This window comes from Oryx dammah, unplaced genomic scaffold, assembly GCF_014754425.2.
Source record: "Oryx dammah isolate SB20612 unplaced genomic scaffold, SCBI_Odam_1.1 HiC_scaffold_23, whole genome shotgun sequence".
In the NCBI taxonomy this organism is placed as follows: Eukaryota; Metazoa; Chordata; class Mammalia; order Artiodactyla; family Bovidae; genus Oryx; species Oryx dammah.
The window spans coordinates 110,035,249-110,060,366 of record NW_024070207.1 but is presented as its reverse complement, the minus strand read 5'-3'; the positions used below and the strand labels follow the sequence as shown (position 1 = coordinate 110,060,366).

General features: G+C 43.3%; 1 protein-coding gene and 1 long non-coding RNA gene across 3 annotated transcripts in view; one reads left to right on the top strand and one right to left on the bottom strand.

Annotated features, from left to right (window-relative positions):
• Positions 1-25,118, bottom strand: part of PCYT1B (phosphate cytidylyltransferase 1B, choline) — a 142,893-nt gene that overhangs the window by 20,563 nt on the left and 97,212 nt on the right. For both annotated transcript variants that reach the window (XM_040266634.1, XM_040266632.1), the window contains exons 4-7: positions 15,918-16,069; positions 11,976-12,054; positions 3,111-3,253; positions 219-407 (exon numbers count right to left, since the gene is read on the bottom strand). In XM_040266634.1, coding sequence (XP_040122568.1) covers positions 219-407; positions 3,111-3,253; positions 11,976-12,054; positions 15,918-16,069 — 563 coding nt within the window. The remainder of the gene's footprint in view (positions 1-218; positions 408-3,110; positions 3,254-11,975; positions 12,055-15,917; positions 16,070-25,118) is intronic.
• Positions 9,361-25,099, top strand: LOC120882617. The gene is made up of 3 exons (XR_005725522.1): positions 9,361-9,371; positions 17,169-17,173; positions 25,009-25,099. It is a non-coding gene; the product is annotated as an uncharacterized LOC120882617 (long non-coding RNA).

Genomic DNA, 25,118 nt, shown 5'->3' with positions numbered 1-25,118 from the left:
GCTTCAAACAAGAAATAGAAATAGAGAACAGAATTGGCTTTGGGCACTCCTGGGTGCCATATAGAAAGGAAAAGCAAAAACTAAATAAAGACGTGCATAGACTTGAAGTCATTTGGGCTGATGCCCAAAGTGGAGGTCACATATTGGACTGATAAAGGACAAGGAGGATAAACTGAAAACACCCATTATTGTAGGAAGAAGTGAAATAATTTACATACCCATGCTCCATCAGGCCCAAACAGTTCTAGGAAGTTACCAATGAATTCCCTCGATTTCTCTTCCCACTTCTGAATTAGGTCATGACTCTTTTCTTCCACTCTGTTCACAAATTCCTTTGATCTTTCTTCCACGTTTTTTACCTTCTCCTTCATCTTGTCTACCTGGTTTTGGAAGCGGTACTTCTTCTCCTGGTCAAAAATTAAAGGAGAAAGAAAGGGATTTACCCAAAAGGGCTGGGGAGAGATTAGTCACTCAGAATGGTCAGATTTTATTTCAACTCGTGCATGTTCTTAACCTGAAGAGTCAGGATGCTAGTTTCCAAGGGCTGGATTGATGGGAAGGCCCATCTCTTGTAAGAAAAGTCACTTCTGATTAGTCTATTTGAATGGGTATAGTGAAGTAAAAGTGGTTGTGATGCTCTCTTCCTTATAAATAAAGTTGAATTCACTTATACAAGAGAAGAACCAAAAGTATCCATTTGCTGTTTATTTTGGATAGATACTAGGTGAATGTATCCCCTCAGTTCTCCTGACACTTAGACAAAAATATGACTTGTGCACAGAATGGCCACTCAGAAGCAGCCCGAGTTCTCTATTTTACTGAGACATTGTTAAAACCAATATTGGTTGAAATAAGTGAGCCACTAGCTGGGCCTTAGCATCCATGTATTACACTAAAATTGTCACTGTCGTGATATTTCCCATTAAGCTAATGGAACCACATCAATTTCCTTGGTAATGAAGAAAAATTTTGTTATGATAGCTTGTCTGGACTGGGGTTTTGTTCCTAGCCTTGATGCAGCATTGCTATACCTTTGTGCCCAGAAGGCATCGGATGTTGGGCAACTCACATGCCATCTCAACCTCAGTTTTCTCATCTGTAAAATAGGGATAATTATTGTCCCTACCCTATAGGGTTGCTGTAACAGTTAGATCAGATAATGCATGTAAAGTACTTGGCACAATGCCTGGCATTTAGTAAAAGCTCAATGTGTGTTGGCTGTTTGATTACTTGTAAGCAACAGAAGCATTTAATCATGTTACCTGGTGAAAGTGGAATCAAAACTATGATGATAACATGAAACAAAGACTCTTTTCCTCCATGAAACCATAATACATTTCCTCTTGAAAGGGTAATAAGATTTCTCACCTTTCTTCACTATAAGGAATTGAAGTCCATTTCATATTTCAGAACTTTTGGAGCCACATACAGTATTATAAACCTGGGTCTGGAGTCCCGGATCTAGACTTCACAAACATCACTGCAGCCTCAGGGCGAGGTGTGAGCCATCCGTGCTGCCAGCCAGCTGTATATAATACACGGTGACTCTCCACTGCTCTCAGGAGCTGCTCAGAACACTAGACTGGGCTCTGGACCAGGGGGCACAAGGCCCTGGGAGGCTGCTACTGCTTCTGCCTCTACTTTGCTTGAGGGACTTGAGCCAGGTCCCTCCGAACTCAACTTTCCTCATTTTTCTATTGACAGATTCAGGGACTTGGGCTGGTGACTGACCCTCGTCAGGTTCCGTGATTCATCTACACACTCATCCAACACACATGATGTACTCTCTGTGCCACAGCCCAGCTTGTGGTCACAGAAAGGCAACGGGCACATCCACACTGACTACATGGTTCCCTGAGCTAAGTGGCTTATCACAGGCCGTTGAAAGAGCGCAAGCAATAACTTTCAGAAATGGCTCGACATGCCTGGATGGGTGACTGAATTCAATTTAAAAGAACAGGCAGTTTAATTTATTGAAATAACCAGGGCTTTATGCTCTGTAAGATACCAACTAATCACTTTGACTGAATTCTTTTCAGCCACTTGTTCTGTTTGCCACTTGAACCTGATGTTTTCCATTTTGTTACCCAGTCTGTACGAAGCCACAGAGCCTGGACTCCCAACACTCCCTGCCTCCTGAGGACAACTGATCATCACTCCCAACACTCCCTGCCTCCTGAGGACAACTGATCATCACTGACTTACAATTACTGAATGAACCCTGCCTTATTTGGAGGCACCGATGATTGGTTTGTGTAAGCTGCTGGATAACTGTGGCTGCACATAATTATAAACATCTAGTTTTGTAGAAAAATCACCATATCTATTTTTGGGGGTGTGTGTGGAAATTCTGTATGTGTGGAGAGCTCTTATTTTGCTCACCTCGATCAGCTCCTTGGAGTTCAGGCAAACATGGTCATCTAGACTCACTAGCATCACCTCTAGCAACTGGGCTGCCCTCTTGGCTTTTTAACAGCTTGTTTTGCTTGTTTAAAGATTGTTTTAACAGTTGCTCTATTATTAAACTAACAGCAGCTCTGTGGGAACAATACAGCAGAAATACAAAAGGAAGCCAAAGACTTTGGGCTTTTTTTAAGTGGCTGTAATTTCTCTGGACAAAGAAAAGCAGCTGTTAAAGTTTCTAATGAGCATCTGTAAGGCCTTAATAAAAAAAATTGTAAACTGTTAAAATAAGAACACACTTTCTCTGAGTTTAGCTTTGTAGAGCCTCCGTGCTCCTTTCTTCCCTTGGAGCAGAAGACAACTATTGCCTTTCATGAGGGCAGATCTCTCAGAAACCCTTCACCCAAGTCTGAGAACTCTAATGGGGAGGTTGGGGTGCAGAAAGGGAGGTGAGGCGGCTCCCTTAAAAAATGTGATGTTCACTCACTACCTGTATGCCTTGGTCAAATTACGTTACCTATTTGGACATTGGTTTCTCCACGTATAAAATGGGGATAATAATACATCATTGGGCTGTTATATGGACTAAATGAGACAATAAATGTCAAACATCAAGAATATCGAGTGGTGTAAAGTAAGTGATTTGTAAACAGTGCCAGCAGTAGCGTGACATGCTGGTCCTCAGAGGTGCGGGGTGGCACACTTACATTGATAAAGCTGACATTCAGTTCCTTGGCTGTGTAGCCTCTCTGGAGGTTGCGTCGGGCATAAACATCATAGTCACGGACAATCCTGGTGATGATATCTGATGTTGAGATGCCTTCTGTTCTCTGTGTTGGAACAAACATCCCTGTTCGAATAGAAAAGACAGGATGAAGAAAAAACAACTAAGATCATCTCAGGTGACCCATTTTCTTGAATGACTCTCTTGTCCAGGACAAAGTGGCAGCTCCTAGGTCGAGGTGGCTTTCACATCTGGCCCCAGCTGACTCTGCCAGGCTCAATTCCAGGCACTCCCAATCTGCCATAGACACTGCGTGTTTGTCATACTGGACCTGTTCCCTGATGCACCAGGCATTCACCTGGCTCTCGGCATTTGCTCATTTCAAGCCCTTCTTTCCTGCCCCGGCACCCCCTTCCCTGCCCACAGCAGCTGCAGAGTAGCTCCTCATCGTACAGGGTCCAGTCTTAAGGCTATGCCTCTGGGAAGTCTTTCCTGACATCATCAGGCAGAATCCACACCCATTATAATATAAACTTGACTGCTATTAACAAAAGCATTTTCAGTATCCATTTCCTTGTGGAAAGGGAGCACTCTGAAAGCACAGGCTGTGTCTTGATCATCTTTATGTGTCTAGCACCCAGTTCAGTGCCCCAGTGTCTAGCACATGGAAAGTTCTCAATACATGCAAATTAAATGAGTAAGTGAATGGAGCATAGCAGTCGAGTCAAAGAATTTGTGAGATCACAGCAACTCCCCTTCTTCCCCAGGGAGTTCTGCATCATGTTATAGCAAAGGAAAAGAAGAAGGATGCAGTATTTTTATATCTAAAGACATGCCCAGGGGCTGCTCGATGATTTTACCCTTCTAAGAGCAATCTACTCTCAATGGCAGTTTCACCACACAAAGGCCTTTTCATCTATACTCTACTTGTTTGAGAAGAAACAAGCACAGAGGATGCGAAGTTCTCATAGAACTTCCTTAAAGTCCTCAAAGATATATTTGAGTGTACCAATACAAGGATGTAAAGAAGTCACAACTGTTATCAAAGACAAGAATCTGGTGAAATTGAAAATGACATAAACAGATGAAAGATACACCTGTTTTTTAATAAGAAGAACCAATACTGTCAAAATGTTTATACTACCCAACGCACTCTACAGATTCAATATAATCCTTATAAAAGTACAAATGGTATTTTTCATAGAACTACAACAAAAATTTTAAATTTGGATGGAGACACAAAAGACTCCGAATTCTCAAAGCAATCTTGAAAAAGAAAAATGGAGCTGGAGGAATCAAGCTTCCTGACTTCAGACTATACTAGAAAGCTACAGTCATCAAAACAGGATGGTACTGTCACAAAAGCAGATATATAGATCAATGGAACAGAATAGAAAACTCAGAAATAAATCCACACACCTGTGGTCAATTACTCTATCACAGAGGGGGCAGACTATATAGTGGAGAACAGACATCCTGTCAATAAATGGTGCTGGGAAAACTGGACACCTACATGTACCTACATGCAAAAAAATGAAATTAGAACATTCCTTAACACCATGCAAAAATGTAAACTCGAAATGGATTAAAATTCCACATCCTGCAGAACAACTAAGCCTGTGAGCCACAATTACTGGGCCCATGCCTTAGAGCCCATGCTCTCCAACAGGAGAAGCCATGGCAATAAGAAGACTGCATACCACAACTCGAGAGTAGCCCCTGCTCGCCACAACTAGAGAAAGCTTGCACGCAGCAACAAAGACCCAGTGCAGCCAAACCAAAATTGAAAAAATATTTTTTAAAATGGGCAGAAGCTCTAAATAGAGATTTCTCCAAAGACAAACAGATGGCCAAGAGGCACATGAAAAGATGCTCAACATTGCTAATAATTAGAAAAATGCAAATCAAAACTACAATGAGATACCACCTCAGAATGCCCATCATCAAAAAATCTACAAACAGTAAATGCTGGAGCGAGTGTGGAGAAAAGGGAACTGTCCTACATTGTGGATGGGAATGTAAATTGATACAGCCACTATAGAAAGCAGTATGAAGGCCCCTTAAACAACTAAAAACAGAACTACCACATGACCCAGCAATCCCATTCCTGGGCATCTATCCAGAGAAAACCATGGTTAGAAAAGATACATGCACCCTAATGTTCACTGAAGCACTATTTACAATAGCCAAGAGATGGAAACAGCCTAAATGTCCATCAACAGAGGAATCGATAAAGAAGATGTGGTACATATATACAACAGAATATTACTCAGTCATAAAAAGAACAAAATAATGCCATTTGAAGCAACATGAATGGACCTAGAGATTGTCATAATGAGCGAAGTAAGTCAAACACAGAAAGACAAATATCACATGATATCGCTTATATGTGGAATCTAAAAAAAAAAGGTTGTGTACAAATGAACTCATTTATAAAACAGAAGTAGAATCACGGATGTAGAAAACAAACTTACGGTTACCAGGGAATGGAGGGAAGGAATAAATTGAGAGAGTGGGATTGACATATACACCCTGCTGTATATAAAATCGATAACTAAAAACCTGCAGTATAGCATAGGGAACTGTATTCAGTACTCTAGAATGGCCTATATGGGAAAATAGTCTTAAAAAGGGTAGATATATGTACATGTATAACTGATTCACTTTGCTGTACACCTGAAACTAACACAACGTTGTTAATCAACTGTACTCCAATATAAAATAAATTTTAAAAATAATTTAAAAAGACAAGATTCTGGTTCATGCTTGTACTTCTGTTGTTGACTGCAGTCACGTGCTGGCAATTGAAATCTTTGTATCTAATATGATGGTGGTCACACTCAGTCAGAGATATCAGGCATGACACAGCATGATGGACAGAGCTTAGGGACAAGGGCGCTGGGTCCTCTGCTTCTAGACTTGAGCAAGTCACTCAAGCCTCAGGAGGCAAGTTACTAACCTCAGCTTCCAGAGTTGAGAAATGCGCTGGCTGTGCAAGATGATCTTGGCCTCATCTGTGCCACCTCCCTCTCCCTTAGTCCTTATGTCCAATCAATGTCTTTCCACTCACCAACCTACTTCCCAAGTGTCTCCCTGGTTCACCTGCTTCTCTCCATTCTCCATCTAAACCAACCTAACCCCATTTTGTTCAAAGATTACAGCAAGAGCCTCAAAACCAGTCTCCATGGATATCACTTTTCTATCCCCTCAAATCCACTCTCCCACAGCCAGAGCTGCAGAACAGTCTTTCAAAATCCTGCTCAACATCCTCATTGGCTTTGTATTTAGATTCAAACACTGTCTTTTGTATTTAGATTCGAATCCTTGACTCCGCAGCAGCTTGCCTTCCCTCTTCCCTGTGCTTCTCTCCAGTCTCCTCTCAGACCCTCTTTCCCCCTTCACTCCCTAAGCCAAGGTCTCTGTGCCACGCAGTGGCAGTGGGCATTGTTCTCCTTGTTTCCTAGGGAGCTGAGCAATGGGCTGGCCCAGCCTTGGCCTCGCCACACTGGACTTCAGTGTCCTGCCAGCGCTGCACCCTCCCCTCACTCTGCCACAAATATACTCTGTGGCCCCTGAGGCCAGAAACTTCTTTTAGCACGCTCTAAGGCAGTGGGCTCAAAACAGAAATCTAAGTAGAAGGCAGAGGACAGAAACATCTAAACACATGGATATTAATAGCACCCAACTGATGCAATTGTGCAGGGGACTCTGATGGGCGAGGGGCCCCAAGCCAGGGACCCTGAGACCACATCCGCACTTCAGTGAGAGCAGCTAGGAGCTTTTCTAGTGAGGAGTACGTCCCATCTTACAGGAGGCAGGCATCTCACTCATGAGCCCTGCCTGTTGAAATGTTAAGAGGAGTGTCTAGTCACACATGTACTTTAGGAAGTCACTCAGACACTGGTGACATGGGCTCACCCTTTCTCTGAAGACACAGGATGAGGTCTCCGGGGCTGAGTAACTGGAAACTGGGGTTGGGGAGAGATTTGCTTTGGCCGATTAGGAGGTAGGTCTCTGAAAGAAGCCAAGCCCTCTGCTGACATAATGAGGCACCCGGCTTCCTCCAAATCCTAATTATTGCTCTGCTAAAAATATTCAGGAATGAGCATGATCAGAGAACCTTTTTTTATCACGCTTTTCAGAATTACGGCATTTGGTTATGGAGCTATTTTAAGAAGCAGCAAAGCACATGTTAATGAAGAAAACTTTCAACAGTAGTAGGCAATATTAGAAGATGATGAGGAATGAGGACCTTACAGTCTACTTCATTTAAACTTCATCTTTTCATCTGGCTCTGCTGCAGAATTTTGACATGCAGTTCTGACAAGCAGAGCAGAGGGCTGTAAGGTTTAGTTCCCACCCTCCATATCTCTTGGCTTCATATAAAGTGATTTTAAACTTTCAGAAGGAACCTCGATGAAAGGATAAAAGCCCAACATGGATGCTGATGTCATTTCTGAGCGCCTTTCTCCCACGTCTTCTCTACCCAGACCCCAAGCAGATTTCTACTGTGCCTCTCCCTTGGTGAGGAATCAGCAGAGGAGATCAATGGATTGCAAGAAAGGGCCCTTGTGCATATGAAAAGTCACACCTAAGTCTTATGCCTGTGCTCCCAGAGCAAGTAAAATATCACCTGACTATTCAATTTGGAGATGGGAATTGTGGCAGATTAAAGGTGGGCACGGCCCCTAACCCTGGGCATCTGAGCTGGCCTTTGTGACTTTCTTATAACAAACGGAATGTGGCATAAGTGATGCTGAGTGACTTCAAAGGTTAGGTCAGAAGAAGATTTGCATCTTCCACTGAAGGTGTTCGCTCTCCAGATGGGTCCTTTAGGATGCATTCTGGGAGCCCAGCCACCATACTGTGAGGAGCCCACACATGGCAAGGCCACCTGGAGGTGTTCCAGTGCCAACCCCAACTGAGCTCCCTGTCGACAAGCAGCATTCACTGCCAGTCACTTAAGCACACCACCAGGGACCTCCCTGTTAGCTCAGCTGGTGAAGAATCCACCTGCAATGCAGGAGACCCCGGGTTGATTCCTGGGTCAGGAAGATCCCCTGGAGAAGGGATAGGCTACCAACTCCAGTGTTCTTGGGCTTCCCTTGTGGCTCAGCTGGTAAAGAATCTGCCTGCAGTGTGGGAGACCTGGGTTTGATCCCTGGGTTGGGAAGATCCCCTGGAGAAGGGAAAGGCTACCCACTCCAGTATTCTGGCCTAGAGAGATCCATGGACTGTATAGTCCATGGGGCTGCAAAGAGTTGGACACGACTGAGTGACTTTCACTCACTTACTCATGGTAGACAGTGTGTGTTGTATATGTTAGTCACTTAGTCATGTCCAGCTCTTTGTGACTCCATGGACTATAGTCCGCCAGGCTCCTCTGTCCATGGGACTCTCCAGGCAAGAATACTGCAGTGGGTTGCCATTCCCTTCCCCAATGGTAGAGAGTAAAATAGCAGAAATTAAAATAAGCCATTAAAAATCTATTGGGTTGGTCAAAAAGTTCGTTGGAGTTTCTCTGTTACATTGTACAGAAAAACATGAACAAACTTTTTGGCTGACCCACTACTTCTGCACCTACCTTTAGCTACAATACCAGTTCCAGCCCATGCCTTCCTCAAACAAGGTTCTCAGGCCGCAATAGGCTTATGAAAGGTGGTCTGATGGAGGGAGATGGGTGGAGAAGCTAAGGAATCAAGGTAATGTACTGTACCACCCCCTCCACCATGGACAGCTCCACATTTAGAGTCAGGAAAACCACCTGACCCTCTAAGAAGATAGAAGTAATTACCTTTGCCCCAGCTGTCTTTTTATATAATGCAAATGGATATAATCTGGGCAGGCTGAGTATTTTAAAAATCCCAGCAATGACTATTTTGATTCCTGGTTTGATTTGAAATCCGGTGACACTGATGGGAAACCTCAGCTCGGGAAAATGACCAGCACTGGGGATAGCCGAGACTATTTTCCATTATCCATTTGCCAAAAGAGCACTTAGAATTTTTGAGTTCTTGCCTGTTATAAAGTACAGCGAGAAAAATGCAAATTTTAGATATAATTTCAAAGCTCTTTCATTCAGATTATAGTCATTTGGGTTTTTGTTTTTTGGCCGTGCCCCATGGCATGTAGGATCTTAGTTCACCGACCAGGGATTGAACCCAGGTCCCCTGCTGTGGAAGCACACAGTCCTAACCCCTGGATCACCAGGGAAGTCCTTGGATCTTAGTCATTTTTGAAACAAGTCAAAGAGTGATTCCTTCCATCTTTCACTTAGATTTTGTTGGGCTGTAAGGAGAAGATGGTTTGGAGTAATTTAGCATATCATGAGCATCTCCTTCAATAAAGAGGTGTGTGAGGGACTCAGAGGTCAAAATACCAATAGAAAGCCAACAAACTGGATACGAAGGACAGTATCATTCAGGCCAGAATATCACCCTTACATCTAAATGATATGAACAATTAATTCCACAAGACAGAAGTGTGTTGTGCAATTATCTAGGTAATGTTATCTAGGTAAATGGTTCCATTCCCTGTGTGTTGGGAAGAGCCCCTGCAGACAAAGTCTTCCATCTTAGGCTGCCTCCCCATAGTACTCTATAAAAGCATTCTCTTGTTCCACCAGCACTCAAGGAGCACCACAGATGTACCAGGGACTGTGGTGGGGGTGCAAAGATGGATGAGATGTGGCCATAGCCTGCGGCACCTCACTCTAGCTAGGGACACACACACAATCAGGCTGCCAAGAGAAGGGAGCTGAAAAGGAGGTCCCTGTGCAATGAGTATCTGCATCTGAGGGGGGCGCAGGGTATGTTGAATCATGCCCCAGGGAGAGACGGCATGTCCAGGCTGGCTCCTCAGGGGGCCCTGACCAAGAAGCTCAGAGGAAGGGCATTCCAAGCTCAGAGGACAACTGGAGCAAAGGGACAAAGTGGACTCCATGTACAAAGTACAAAGATACAAAGACAGACTCCGTGTGCCTGGAGTGTAGGGTGTGTGGAAGGCTGAGCACAGAGCAAGGCTGGTGAGATAGGGAGAGAACCCAGCAACAAAACCCGGCAGTGGTCAGAGAGCAATGGGAAATTTAGAAGGTCCCAGAAGTGTCCCGGAAATGGAAGCAAAGACAAGAGTGTCTAGGAAAAGAACACGGTCAGCAGGGTCATTATGCCTGGAGGGACTGAGCTGAGACCACTGGACTGGGTGGCCCAAAGGCCATCTGAGAACTGAGCCAGGATGGGACAAAAGTCAGAGCCCGTGGCTGAGGAACGACAGTTGCCACTAAGAGGAGGACTGAGCAAGGATGTGAGTGGAGGGAGAGGCAGGAGGAGGGCGGGAGGAAGGACCAGGGTTAGTCTCTGCGGACTTCCGTGTGTTCGTAAGCTGATGAGAAACTACCGGAGAGTGAGCGCCCTGGATCACAAAGGAGGGAAGAATGAAGGCGAACATGCTCCAGAGAAGGGAGGGTAAAGAGGCCAGCCTGGGGCAGAAAACACACCCCTCTTCTCAGGACGCAGGGAAGAGGCAAGGGCACAAGGAGGTATGGGCAAATCAGGGCAGGAAGGGACAAGGAGAAGGCAAACGGTACCAGGGAGCACTGAGGACCCCGCCGAGGGTCTAAACCACAGGTCTGCTCTGATGCCCCAGCAGCCATTTGCCTGGAGTCTGAGCAGCACCGGCGCATGGAGAGCACTTGACAAGGAGTAATTCTAGGGAGCCCACGGGGAGGGAAACTCCCCTCTTCCCAGCCCCCAGGAAGTCCCTGGGACCAACCAGAGTCTCTGACCAGAAGAGAAATGCCTAGGCACAAATGGGACAACTGCCAAAGCTCAGGCACCTTGTCTGCCTTCCAAGACATGAATTAGCCGCTTCAGGAGGAAAGCAGTTTACCTGATGCCACAAATAAATGTATCTACTTTTTTTGCCTCTGTATATGGTGCCTGAGAATATTATCATGTGACAGGATGACATATGGTAGGACTGGACTAGGGAGACAGGGAGTCCAGATCATTAATTATCCCGTTATCTGTCCTCTTCTGGAAGGAACTTTCTTGGGAGCAGAGAGTAATTTCACTGTTAATGAGGAAAATGATTGCCCTTCAAACAACAGGGTTGGGGGAGGGGGATAAATTAGGAGACTGGGATTAATAGATACACAGTGTGTGTGTGCTCCGTTGCTCCGTTGTATCTGACTCTTTGCAACCCCGTGGACTTTAGCCCACCAGGTTCCTCTCTCTGTTCATGGGATTCTCCCGGCAAGAATACTGGAGTAGGTTGCCATGTCCTTCTCCAGGGGATCTTCCCGACCCGGGGACTGAACCCATGTCTCTTGTGTCTCCTGCATTGGCAGGTGGATTCTTTACCACTTGCACCACCTGGGAAGCCCTAGCAGATACACACTACTATATATAAAATAGATAAACAGCAAGGTCCTACTGCATAGCACAGGAACTATATTCAATATCTTGTAGTAATCTATCATGAAAAAGAATACATATATATGTATAGCTGAGTCGCTTTGCTGTACACCAGAAACTAACACAACACTGTAAATCAAGTATTCTTCAATAAAGAAAAATAAGAGTTCTGTGATTTTACGTCCTCTAAAATTGAGCCTCAAACCGGAAGTCGAGTATTTTGGTGCTCAGGTTAATTTCTACATAAACACCTAACTGGTGTCTGTGCCACAGCTGAGCCTTAGCACATGTCAACAGAGGCTTGCAGAGGCTCTCTGGGAGACATCTGAAAGTCCATGCCTTGTAAGCATGTGCTGCAGACCCAGGGCTGGCATCTCTTACTAAACCTCAGTGTCATGCCGCAGGGGACAGGTGGACACAGGAGGACCCCTCACCTGCTTCCTTTATATGCTTGTAAATATCATCAGAGCCAGCAGAAGAGTACGGAATGTCATCGTGAGCCACAAAGTCAATCTGTCAGAGAGAGAAAAGAGTGACATCACCACAGGGATGGGGGTACATGTCTGTGATATGAAAATACATATTTTTAAAAACAAAACAGCTATGATAAAGCAGTCTAAATAAGCAAGTTGGGTCCCATCACTTCATGGGAAATAGATGGGTAAACAGTGGAAACAGTGGCTGACTTTATTTTGGGGGGCTCCAAAATCACTGCAGATGGTGATTGTAGCCATGAAATTAAAAGACTTATTCCTTGGAAGGAAAGTTATGACCAACCTAGATAGCATATTAAAAAGCAGAGACATTACTTTGCCAACAAAGGCCATCTAGTCAAGGCTATGGTTTTTCCAGTAGTCATGTATGGGTGTGAGAGTTGGACTATACAGAAAGCTGAGTGCCAAAGAATTGATGCTTTTGACCTGTGATGTTGGAGAAGACTCTTGAGAGTCCCTTGGACTGCAAGGAGATCCAACCAGTCCATCCTAAAGGAGATCAGTCCTGGTGTTCATTGGAAGGACTGATGTTGAAGTTGAAACTCCAATATTTTGGCCACCTGATGTGAAGAGCTGACTCATTTGAAAAGACCCTGATGTTGGGAAAGATGGAAGGCAGGAGGAGAAGGGGACGACAGAGGACGAGATGGTTAGACGGCATCATAGACTCAATGGACATGAGTTTAGGTAAACTCTGAGAGTTGGTGATGGACAGGGAGGCCTGGCATGCTGCAGTTCATGGGGTCGTAGAGTCGGACACGACTGAGCGACTGAACTGAACTGAAGGTAGACTTGAATCCTGGGCTGGAAGGTATTTCCAACTGTCTTTGTTTGCATGAGGGCTTCCCTGGTAGCTCAGCTGGTAAAGAATTGGCCTACAATGCAGGAGACCCCAGTTCGATTCCTGGGTCAGGAAGATCCCCTGGAGAAAGGATAGGCTGCCCACTCCAGTATTCTTGGACTCCCCTGGTGGCTCAGACAGTAAAGAATCTGCCTGCAGTGTGGGAGACCTGGGTTAGATCCCTGGGTTGGGAAGATCCCCTGGAGAAGGAATAGGCTACCCACTCCAGTATTCTTGGGCTTCCCTGGTGGCTCAGACAGTAAATCTGCCTGCACTGATGGGACCTAGATTGGTTTCTCTCCTTTGCTGGTCCCTCTTTCTTCTCTTACCTCTAACCCGTAGGTTGTTTTGTCTGCCTCTAAAATCTCTCCTTCAGAGATTTCATTCATCCTTCAGATTTTAATCACCTCTACTGTGAGGACCCAAAATCTTCATTTCTATCTCACTGATGGCAATAGGCCCTCCCTCACACTTAAGTAATATATTTTTTTAATTTTTTGACTGAGCCACACAGCACATGGGATCCTACTTCCCCAGCCAGGGATTGAACCCATGCCCCCTGCAGTGGAAGCCAGAGTTCTAACCACTGGACTGCCAGGGAAGTCCCCCACTTAAGATATATTTTATATTGTAGAAATGAATTCATGTCTCTTCTCATTTGATTCATACAACCACCTTGTGAGGCAGGTAGGGCAAGTATTACTAATTCAGTTGGGTCATGCAGCTGCTGAAATGACAAAACTTGCCCAATTTCCCCCAAATCATCCTTTTCTCTTTTGCCACCCTTGCTGTCACTTTAAAAACCTGTCTGGAATCTTCACTCATCCTTAAAACTGGCGTCCCTTCCAATGGCGCCTCCCTTTTCTCATTTACTTAGGCTCCAAACACCCTAGAATCAGCCTTTTTTTCTCTACTTCCTTCACCATCAATAGCACAGAAGTCACAAGTTCTGCTGGGGTGTGTATGTGTGTGTGTACTCACATGAGTGCATATACCTCTCTCTTCTTCTCCATTGCTTATGCCAAGTCCAGGGCCCCGTAACCTGGATTATTAATACCAGCTTGTATCTGGCCTTCCTCACCGCAGGCTCTTTCCTCTCCAGCCAGCCCTCTGTCACATGGTGGGGGGACCTCCTTCAACAGAGTTCTCTTTTTGTCATCCTCATACCTGCTTATCTTCACTAGTTCCTTGTTTCCTCCTACATCAGGTAAAAACTGCTTGCCTGAGGAATTCCCTGGCAGTCCAGTGGTTAATACCCCAGGTTTTCAATGCAAGGGACACTGGTTCAATCCCTGGTTGGGGAACTAAGATCCCACATACCATGTGACATGGCCAAAAACCAAACAAACAACAAAAGAACTCCTTGCCTATACTTCAAAGCCCTTTATTAAAAGGCTTCACTCCAGCTTGAGAGGTAAAGCGGCAGTTTAATTCACCTGGGTATGGATTCCTGCTTCATCACTAACTAGCTGTATAACTCATAATTTAGTGGTTTGTGTGCTCAGTTGTGTCAGACTATTTGCACCCCTATGGACTGTAGCCCACCAGGCTCGTCTGTCCATGGAATTTCCCAGGCAAGAATACTGGAGTGGGTTGCCATTTCCTTCTCCAGGGGATCTTGCCGACCCAGGGATCGAACATGTGCATCTGTGTCTCCTGCATTGCAGAGAGATTCTTTACCACTGAGCCATTGGGGAAGTGGTAAGGATTAAATCAGAATTTTTCAGCCTTGGTAGTAGTGACATGCCGAGCTAGCTAATTCTTTCCTGGAGGGGGAGAGTCTATCTTGCACATTGCAGGAGGCTTAGCAGCACCCTTGGCTTTACCCACTGGATGCCAGTAGCACCCCTTTAGTTGCTTCCATCGTCAAATATCCCTTGGGGGCAAAGTTGCCCCCACTTGAGAATCACTGGATTAAATATTACAATTATGTAAAAGTGCTAAAAAGAATAACTGGTACACAGCAAGTACTCAACAAATGTTACTGCCATTAATTCTGTTCTTAGTACTCAAACTTAGTTGTCCTTCCCTCTCCAGTGGATGACAACAACAACAATGTCTCAGGGTGGCCATGAGATTGAATGTGATTCCTGTAAGAGCAAAGCCCTTAGCACTGGGCTGGGTCCGTGGCAAGCACTTGATAAACGGCAGCCATCACAAGCAGCCCCGTAATGCTTCATACAAGTTGAAGATACAATAGATGCTTAGTAAAAATGTGTTCGTGATTGCTGGAAGTAAATCATATTGTAGTTTTTCCTTTTTCTTTTTATTCTTGCTGGGAAATTGTCTCCTCAGCTATTACCCATGCACATTTATCAGCATTCTCTATTCTCTGCTGCATCGTGAATTTAAAAATAGAAAAGAAAACTCTTAGAACAGCTTAATCTTATTTTTTTGTACTGCTTATAAAAGGAAAGAATAGCTCCTAATGTGGGGCTTGTAGGGAGATACAAAGCACATAATTTCATGCAGATCAAAAGGATTTCTCATGTTTTCAACTAATAAAAATCTATCAGTAGGAGTCTCAGGGTCACAAAATCAGAGATAGAAAATTTTTTCCTTAGAGCCTGACCCCTGCCCCTCTGGATAAGATGTGTGGTCATTTGTTCCATGAAAAATGATGCCTATGAATCTATAAGCATCAATAACAATGGTGATAATGGTGATGATGTTTTTGGACCTCTTGCTTTGGGCCAGCCAGTGTGCCAAGGGTTTCACAACATGATCTCATTAGATCCTCAAAACAGCAGTTTACAGTTTAGGTGAGTTCAATGTCTTGCTCAAGGTCCCACAGTTACGAAGGGATAGAAGCCACACGTGGACCCGAGTGGTCTAGCCCCAGAGCCCACAGTGAGGAAGCAGGTGGCTATCGGTCTGCAGGCATGAGCACAGGACAGGCGCTGCGTCAAGTGACACCATGTGACAGCGCCTGGAGTTGCCGCTTTCCTAAGCTGGACGACTCCTTGGATTTTTCTGGGTATAAGGGCTGAAACGGACGACTCTGTAATCCTGTTACTTACAGAATGTGGAGGAACAAGTACCTTGTGTTTTTCCAGAAACTCTGGGGTGAGTGTCCACGGAGCATCTCTAATGACTTCATCCACATAGCGACAGTGTCTCAGAGCTTCGTATCTCTCTGCTTCATTCATCACAGTGAAACCCTTGAATTTGTGAGTGAGGTCGTCACTGCAAACTGAAGCAGGTAAATGCATTAAATGCTGTTTGCTGGCCCAGGCCCTGCCCACAGCCATCCCAGTACAGACTAACTCCTCAGCTAGACAAAGAACTCAGCCTCCCTAGGTGTGTGGCATAATCAAACTCTTCATTTTTGTTTGTTTCTTTTTGTTTCTTTAATGGGAACAAAGGATCAGTGAGGCAAGCTAAAATTCATTGGCAATGGAGAATTTTATTTTAGTGCTAATTACAAATGCATTCTCCACTGTGGCTTTTATTAAAATTATTCTCCACACCCCTGAATGTGACTTTTATATCTTTTTATTTCCTTATCCCACCCTTCAGTGAAAATTGCTATTCAGAAATAAAATGACCAAATGAACAGAGAAAAGACAGCAAGGAGACCAAGAGGCCTGAATTATTGAACATTGGAGCAATGAGTTCTAATTCCTTAACTATATCATTGTGCTTAATAACCCAAGTGTGATTCACATACATGCACATGTACGCGCACACACACACACACACACACGCTTCTGTTCCATGGATTGCGGTCCAGTCACTACACAATCAAGAGGAGAAAGTCACAAAATAGAAGATATGGTCAAGCCGAATTCACCCTTCCCATATCGCATCTTTACTAGATCTCAAGCTCCTGAATCCTCAAATGGGCATGATACTATCCTCCACCATCAGCTTTAGAAACGATTTTTTGAGGATTTACATATAAGTGCTTTGAAATAGGGACTTCCCTGGTGGCCCAGTGGTTAAGATTAAACCTTCCAATGCAGGGGGTACAGGTTTGATCCCAGGTCAGGGAGTGAAGATCCCGTGTCTTGGAGCCAAAATACCAAGACATAAAATAGAAGCAATATTGTAACAAATTCAATACTTTTAAAAAATGGTCCACATCAAAAAGTCCTTTAAAAAAATAAGTGCTTTGAAATAAAGTGAACAATAAATACTCTTCATTATCATATCCAGAATATATTTTTGTTGGTCAAAGCAGCTTTTCTACATGTCAGGAAGAAATGGCATTTTGGCTAAAGGCCCAGTTCATCAACATCCCCATCAGCATCTTACTGCAGCCAGTCAAACTAACCTGACTGCTCCTGAAGATGAGGTTGTTTTCTTTAAGGCCTAATGTACATGCAATAACCTTACAAATTTTAAGTGTACAAGATGCTTTAGAAAACAAAAATACAGTCATTTTCTTGGAACCAGGTCATGACCCACATCCAGGAACAAATCTGGCCACAGAGTAAGTACAGCCAACAGTTGCACTCAGCATCCTTGGAAACGCTCCTGCTGCAGCCCTCACACGCTCTGTGTCCAAACCATCAGCAAAACTGCTGGCTCCCTCACAGCACACCGAAGCCACGCTCTCCTCACCAATTTTGCCGCTCCCTGCCCGGCCCATTCACCATTAAAGACCTATCAGATGACATCACCCTCAGTAGTCGAACCCTTCCCATCTGCCTCAGAGTCAAAACCAAACTCCTCTGGCAGCCTACAGGCCCCTACCAGATCCACAGTCCCCTCCGGCCATTCCTTGCCTCTCTGACTGCATCTCCTATTGTGTCCCAGCCCCTGGCCTCCTTGGCTACTTCCTGAAGCCACCAGGAGCACTCATACTCAGATCAGGGCTCTGCACTTCCTGTTCCCCAAACCTGGACCAACTGTGCCCCAAATTGTCATAGGGCTCACTCCCTCTCCTCCCTCAAGGCTCCCCCAGCCACTGTATTCTATCTTGGGATCTGCCCCCACCACTGGCAGGCATCATACCTCCCCACCTTACTTCTTGCTATGGCACTCATCATTATATGATTGCCTTATTCATTTATTGTTGGTATTTCTCTACTAAAATATTAGCTCCTTGAAGACAGGGATTTTTGTCTGTTTCCTTTTCTGAAGCCCCATAGGAGACTCAACTATTTGTTGAATGAATTAATAGTGCCTGATATGTATAGATGCTCGATAAATGTTTACTAGGATTTAAAATAATAGATGTATGTTTACCTGCAGGTACGTTCCAACATTCACGCACATAAGAGACTAGTATGCCTCTCAAGACACATGTGTATGTCTATATATCTCCTATACATACTTCCTGTGATGATGAATAGACATATTCACAATACAACGTAGGAAACATTGTAGTGTCTTACATTACTAGCAACACGTGGCAGGCTCAAAAACCTAAGTATTAGAATCACCTAAGGAGCTTTTTAAAGATGCCCAAGCTCCACTCCTCAAGGTTTAGATTCAGTGGGTGCTATGGTCTGAATGTGTCTCCCCAAAACTCATATGTTGAAATCTTAACTCCCAAAGATGATGATATTAAGGAGGAAGGCCTTTGGGAGGTGCTCAGGTCATGAATGGCATTAGTGCCTTATAAACGAGGCCCCAGAGAGCTCCCTAGCGCTTCCACCATGTAAGAAAACACTGAGAACGATCCAGCTCTGAATCAGGAAGAGGATCCTTGCCCGAAGACCATGTCAATGCCTGGACTTTATACTCTTCAGCCTTCAGAATGATGAGAAATGAATTTCTGTTGTTTTGAGCTACCTGGTCTGTGGTATCTTGTCATAGCAGCTCAAATGAACTAAGACAGTGGATCTGGAGTGGGGTAGGGGCAGCACTATTTTTAACAAGCTTCAGGGATGATTCCAAGGCAGACAACATTTGAAAGGCCCTGAAGCATATTATGAACATTTGGAGTAAACAGCCCAGCTTATCTCTGAATCACCCATCCCACCCAGCTTGGGGAGTGGGGTGTGTAGCAGGGCCATAATGACCATGTCATGTATTCATTCACCACATGCATTGGGGTTTGACTTCATAAATAGGAATTATTTATGGATCAAGCTGTACAATTTAAAAATTGATCTATGGCTTTTGAAATGTTCTTAAAAGATTTTACTTTTTAAAAGACTAAAGGAGTTTATTAAAAGACTGCCTCAAGAATTGTATTAAGCAAGAATGGATTTCAGATCCATCAATTTTCTATTTTAAACAATAGAAAACAAAGCCAAACCATATCCTCCCATTCCTTTTGACCCTGCACCTGACCAATTCAGTGTCACTTTGAGACAACTGAGATAATGGCCTCTTGACAGAGCACAAAGAAAACAAACAACCTGTTTATGCCAACACGGGGTCCTATTTTCATATCCCAGGAGTGACCTCAAGAAGCAGCTGAAAACGCTGACCAGTTATTGTCTAAACATTAATTACGCCCAAAGCGGCACTGTTGTTCTCGAGTCTTGGCAAATGCAGCCTGACGACCAGATGGAGAACTCTGAGCAGTGGCGTTCCGGGGGTGAATTCACTGAGCTGTCTGGGAGCTCCTACTGGAGCTAACCTATACCAGCAGCCCACTGTGCTCAGAATAAAATATTGCTAATACCCTGCAGGAGAGAAAATATAACATAAGGAATGAATTTTTGAGCCCAACCAACTTGGGTTAGGATCCTAGCTCAGCTACTTATTACTGGGTAAGTTACTCAAACTGTCTAAACCTCAGACTTGCCTGGTAGTCCAGTGGCTAGGACTCCGCACTCCTGATGAAGGGGGCCAGTGGTCTGATCCCTGGTCAGAGAACTAGATCCCACATGCTGCAACTAACAATCCCACATGAAGCAACTAAGAGTTCACATGCCTCAACTAAAGATCCTGCATGCTGCAACAAAGACCCAGTGCAGCCAAATAATGAATGTTTAAAATAATAATAAATAAAAATTATAAAAATCAAACTCTCTAAGCCTCAGTTGTCTGTCTTTAACACATGGCAAAGTTTGGAGAATTAAATTTGATCATCTGTGTGAGCAGAGAGGCATGCTCAGTAATGTTTGCCATTTTTTCACAGTAGCAGTGATCCAGAGCCATTTGTGGTGACATCTATTTGTTTGTGTTTTCGGCTCTGCCTTTTCCCTGCCCCCACTCCACGCACGTGCCCAGCTTCTCAGTACAAACTCCCCTACAGTAACTATGAGATTCAAGCTGCTGGTGGACAGCCTGTCTTTCTGACTGCTGTTTTCCCAAAGCCAGAGCTCTTTGGGAGGAATTCTGTAAGAAGACACATAGAAGATTCCTCCAAAAGAGGAAGAGGTCCAAGGTCAGAGGGTCCCACCAGCAGCAGAGCCCCAGGAGTGATGAGGACACTGGGGTTCACCTGGGCACAGATTGCCAGGGCCTCACCTTCCACAGGCACAGTGGATTTGCTCCTTGCAAGCAATTTTGTGGGTTCAGATGATGAGAACAATGCAAAACGGTCTGGGCTGGAGACTGGAAGCTCCTCTCCTGTTTCTGTCAACATCTTGCAATCTTGTTTGACTCTAGGGCAATGAAGAGATCCCAACAAGGACCAAGACTGAGTCTCCCACCAGTCAGGCAAAATGGAGTCTTAGAGGAATATTTAATTTCAATCAAGATACAATAGAGCATACGCCTACATTTATAGAGTAATAGTTATATCTAGTGGGTATAGTATTTCTATTATTGTTAGCTTTTTATCCCTCTCCTGGGAGGCAGAAGTCAGTATGTGGTGACTCATATCCTTACAAAAATTTTTCCAGGAGAAAAATTCTCTGATATAATTTTTAATCTCAAAAAAATAATTTTAATTTCTTATCCTGGTTTTTAAATGGTGTGAGATTTTACATTAAAACAGAAGGGGAAAACGTTTTATAACTGGATAGTTTCAATTCACTAAAATAATGCCCACAGGGAAAACGTGCATAAAAAAATTTCAAATTATAACTGACTCTGTACTTAAAAATTAAAAACACAGGTATTATAGTGCAAAAATCATGGCAGTCTGTGGTATCTGTTACTGCCTAAGGTTGGGAAGTAGAATGTAGTACCACCAATTATCACAGTTTCTATCTAGTCTTTGAATCAATAGTTAATATTTCCTCCAAATGCTAAGTATTTCACCTGTTTGTGTTTGTGTACTTGCCCCAATCAGAGTGGTTTCATGAGCAAAGCCCATGCTCTACCCAAGGGAATTCCTACAGCAACCCTGCCTGCATATGTAAGGGGGTCCACAATTAATATAGTAGGTTCTTTCAATTCACTGTCACCATTTTCTTTGGTAACTACATACATAATGTTAAGAGTTTGCCTTTCAACCAACCATTTTATTTTTTAATATTTTTATTTATTTGGCCATACCAGGTCTTAGTTGCAGCATGTGGGATCTAGTTCCAGGGACTGAACCCAGGCCCCCTGCATTGACAGTGCAAGTCTTAGCCACCGGACCACCAGGGAAGTCCCCAGAATGTCTATTTTAAGGGACTCCCTAACTTTCCTCCCTATAGAATTTTCTGCCATTAAGTTGTTTTGTCAAACTCAAGATAGATAGTTTAAGATACTCTTCAAACTAGGGTACACATACCCCTGCTGCTGCTGCTAAGTCGCTTCAGTCGTGTCCGGCTCTGTGCTACCCCATAGATGGCAGCCCACCAGGCTCCCCCGTCCCTGGGATTCTCCAGGCAAGAACACTGGAGAGGGTTGCTATTTCCTTCTCCAATGCATGAAAGTGAGAGTGAAGTCACTCAGTCGTGTCCGACTCTTAGCGACCCCATGGACTGAAGCCCATCAGGCTCCTCCTTCCATGGGATTTTCCAGGCAAGAGTACTGGAGTGGGGTGCCATTGCCTTCTCCGACACATACCCCTCAGTTCAGTTCTGTTCAGTTGCTCAGTCGTGTCCATCTCTTTACGACCCCATGAATCGCAGCACGCCAGGCCCCTAGAGATACACAAAGGCTTTTCAAGAGGTATCCAAGCAGTGGTAGTTTGAGGAGAACTGATTTCCAGATCCACAACTTCTCTAAGAGTAGCCTTTCCTAAAATTAACGGGCTGAAGAAAGCCCTGTATCCAGAACCAACCTTACTCTACTCTACAAAAGAAAGCAATCATTTAAACCTTATTACACTGCATGGCAGGGAATTAAATCCTGAGGCCAAAACAAACCGAAAGCTCATTTAGTGACTACTCAAAGCACCATGAACCTATAAAAGCTTCCTGTCTTTTTCTTGCACATGTTTCTGTTATAGGTGAAACTGAATGTTAGAAACTAACTATGGTAGACCGAGGAATGATGTAACTTTACCTAACAACTTTGCCTCTTCCTTCTCCCAACTATTATCAAAGGATGCAAAGATCTTAAGGGATAAGGCCCATGAATTCAAAGCAAAGGAGCACTGGTAAGAATACTGAATGCTGAAGATTGCTTTTTCACATAGTTAAGGGTAAGCATTTTTTCCAGCTATTCTCAATGCTTATATTGAATCCTAGAAGTGCCTTTTCTCTTGTAGTTAATGAGTAAGCATTTTTTCTGCTACTCACTTCAGAATCACTTCAATAACTCAAAGCTGTATAAGCTGATACTGCTGCTGCTTAGAAATACAACTGGAATATTTTCCTGGAATTATCAAATGCTTCAAAGTACATTGAAATGAACATGTGGATAAAATATTCACATGCTTTCTCCCAAGGTTTCAAACATACTATTTTTAAAGGAAGACAAATATCTATTATATCAACTTACATCATATTTATTGCATTTACAATGAATCTTTCTCCCATTTCATATTCTAAATGTGTTTTATTTCCTAGCTCTTCATAACAAAAAATAAAATATCTATGCCAAATTACTGTTTGGCAGTATATGTCTTTCTCTATCCTCAAGTACATAGGAAAAGTATAACCAAGATATCTTAAAAAGGTAAGTTATTTCTGATTTTTATAGATTTTACTTAATTATTCCCTAAAGCTAAACACCAGAGCTTGATACACCCATATACCAATATTTAGTGAAAGAATGAAACTGAAAGTCGCTCAGTCATGTTCGACTCTTTGTGACCCCTGGACTATACAGTCCATGGAATTCTCCAGGCCAGAATACTGCAGTGGGTAGCCTGTCCCTTCTCCAGGGGATCTTCCCAACCCAGGGAAGGAATAACATGCCTTAAAAAAAAGCATACTCCTCTTCTTATAAATATCATAATTTTGCATATAAATTATATTGTATTACTATACATTAAGGATATTATATTATTTTTGTAACTTTGTATCTTCTTTGTAACTTGTTATATTAGATTTACATTATTTTAATCTTGACTGATTCTTTTTTATACAATAGATTCTATAACATTTCTCAGTGGTTTTCCTAAGGCTTCTCGAAATATATTACTACATTCAAATTGAAAAGACTTTTTCTGCATTTCTAAGGTTTTAGTAGGTATAACAATGAGGATTGGTTTTGCCAATTAGGTTAGATGGTGTTTTCTGCAAATTTGCTAAATTTGCTAAAACTGCAGCCCCAAGGTGTGTTTTTTAAGTTTTAAGCAAATGATAAATACATTTTATAAAAACTTACTGGATTGGCACTGGTGTAATTAAATTACCAATATTTCTATTTCCCCAACCCTTCTTGAGTATTTCTGGTTGAATAGGTTGCTTTCAAGTAAAAGAGTAAGCGTTATAATTGAGTCATTGATTAGTCTTGATATAGCCTTTGTGTTATACTTCCTCAAAAGGGACAAAGCAAATTATTCTAATAACTTGGAAACAAATCTTTTTGTAGGTTACATCATTTATAATCCACTGCCTAACAACAAATTTGAAACATTTTAACAAATTATCACTTGACAGGCCATTCAAATTATTTTGATGACAGTAGTAAATTATTTTTGTGATATCTGGCAAATAAGCATTCAAAGATTGAGTGGCATTACTATATTAAACCTCCATTTCCATAAATATCTTTCTGAACAAAATATTGTAACTCTTACACCTATAATAAAAAAAAGAGGAATAAAATCAACGTTAAACCTTGTCTCATTCAAGCAGTAATATATTCATCCACAAAAATATTCATCTACAATATCATGTCAGTTGTTCAATCCCTGGTCAGGAAACTATGATTCCATATGGCACATGGCCAAAAAACAAAAACAAAACACCTTACCTATAGAGGAGCAAAGGTAAAAATCACATTGGACATCTCCACCGAAACGATGCAAGCAAGAAGTGAGTGAAGTGGGGAAAAGTAGCAAATAACATAAAGGGGAACTCCCATAAGGTTATCAGCTGATTCCTCAGCAGAAACTCTGCAGGCCAGAAGGGAGTGGGCCAATATATTGAAAGTGATGAAAAGGAATCTATCATCAAGAATACTCTAAGTGACAAGGCTCTCATTCAGATTTGATATAGAAACAAAAAGCTTTACAGATGGACTTCCCTGGTGGTCCAGTGGTTAAGAATCTATCTGCCAGTGCAGAGGACATGGGCTTGATCACTGATCCAGGAGGTTTCCACATGCTTCAGGGCAATTAAACCCGTGTGCTACAACTACTGAAGCCTGCACTCCCTAGTCCATGCTCTGCAACCAGAGAAGCCACTGCAATGAGAAGCTCATGCACCACAACAGAGTAGCCCTGCTCTCTACAACTAGAGAAAGCCCTCATGAAGCAACAAAGATCCAGTGTAGCCAAAAATAAATAAATCGAAAAGCTTTACAGGCAAGCAAAAGCTAATTCAGCACCATCAGACCAGCTTTGCAAAAAAAAAAAAAAAAAAGCTTAAGGATAGGCTTCCCTCATGGTTCAGGGGTAAAGAATCCACCTGCCAGTGCAGGAGACATGGGTTTGAGCCCTGATCTGGGAAGATCCCACATGCCGTGGAACAACTAAGCCCATGTGTCATAACTACTGAGCCTGTGCTCTAGAGCCCAGGAGCCACAACTACTGAGCCCACATGCAGCAACTACTGGCTTTACAGTCGCATGCCCTACAGTCCATGCTCCCCAACAAGAGAAGCCACCACAATGAGGAGCCCATGCAATACAACTAGAGAGTAGCCCCCACTTGCTGCAACTAGAGAAAAGCCCACACAGCAATGAAGACCCCGCACAGCAAAAAATAAATAAAAAGGGAAATAAGCAAACAAGAAAAGAACTTCTCTAAGCAGAAAAGAAAAGGCCACAACTAGAAACAAGAACATTATAAATGGAAAAGCTCACCAGTAAAGGTAAATATACATTAAAGAAAACAAATCACG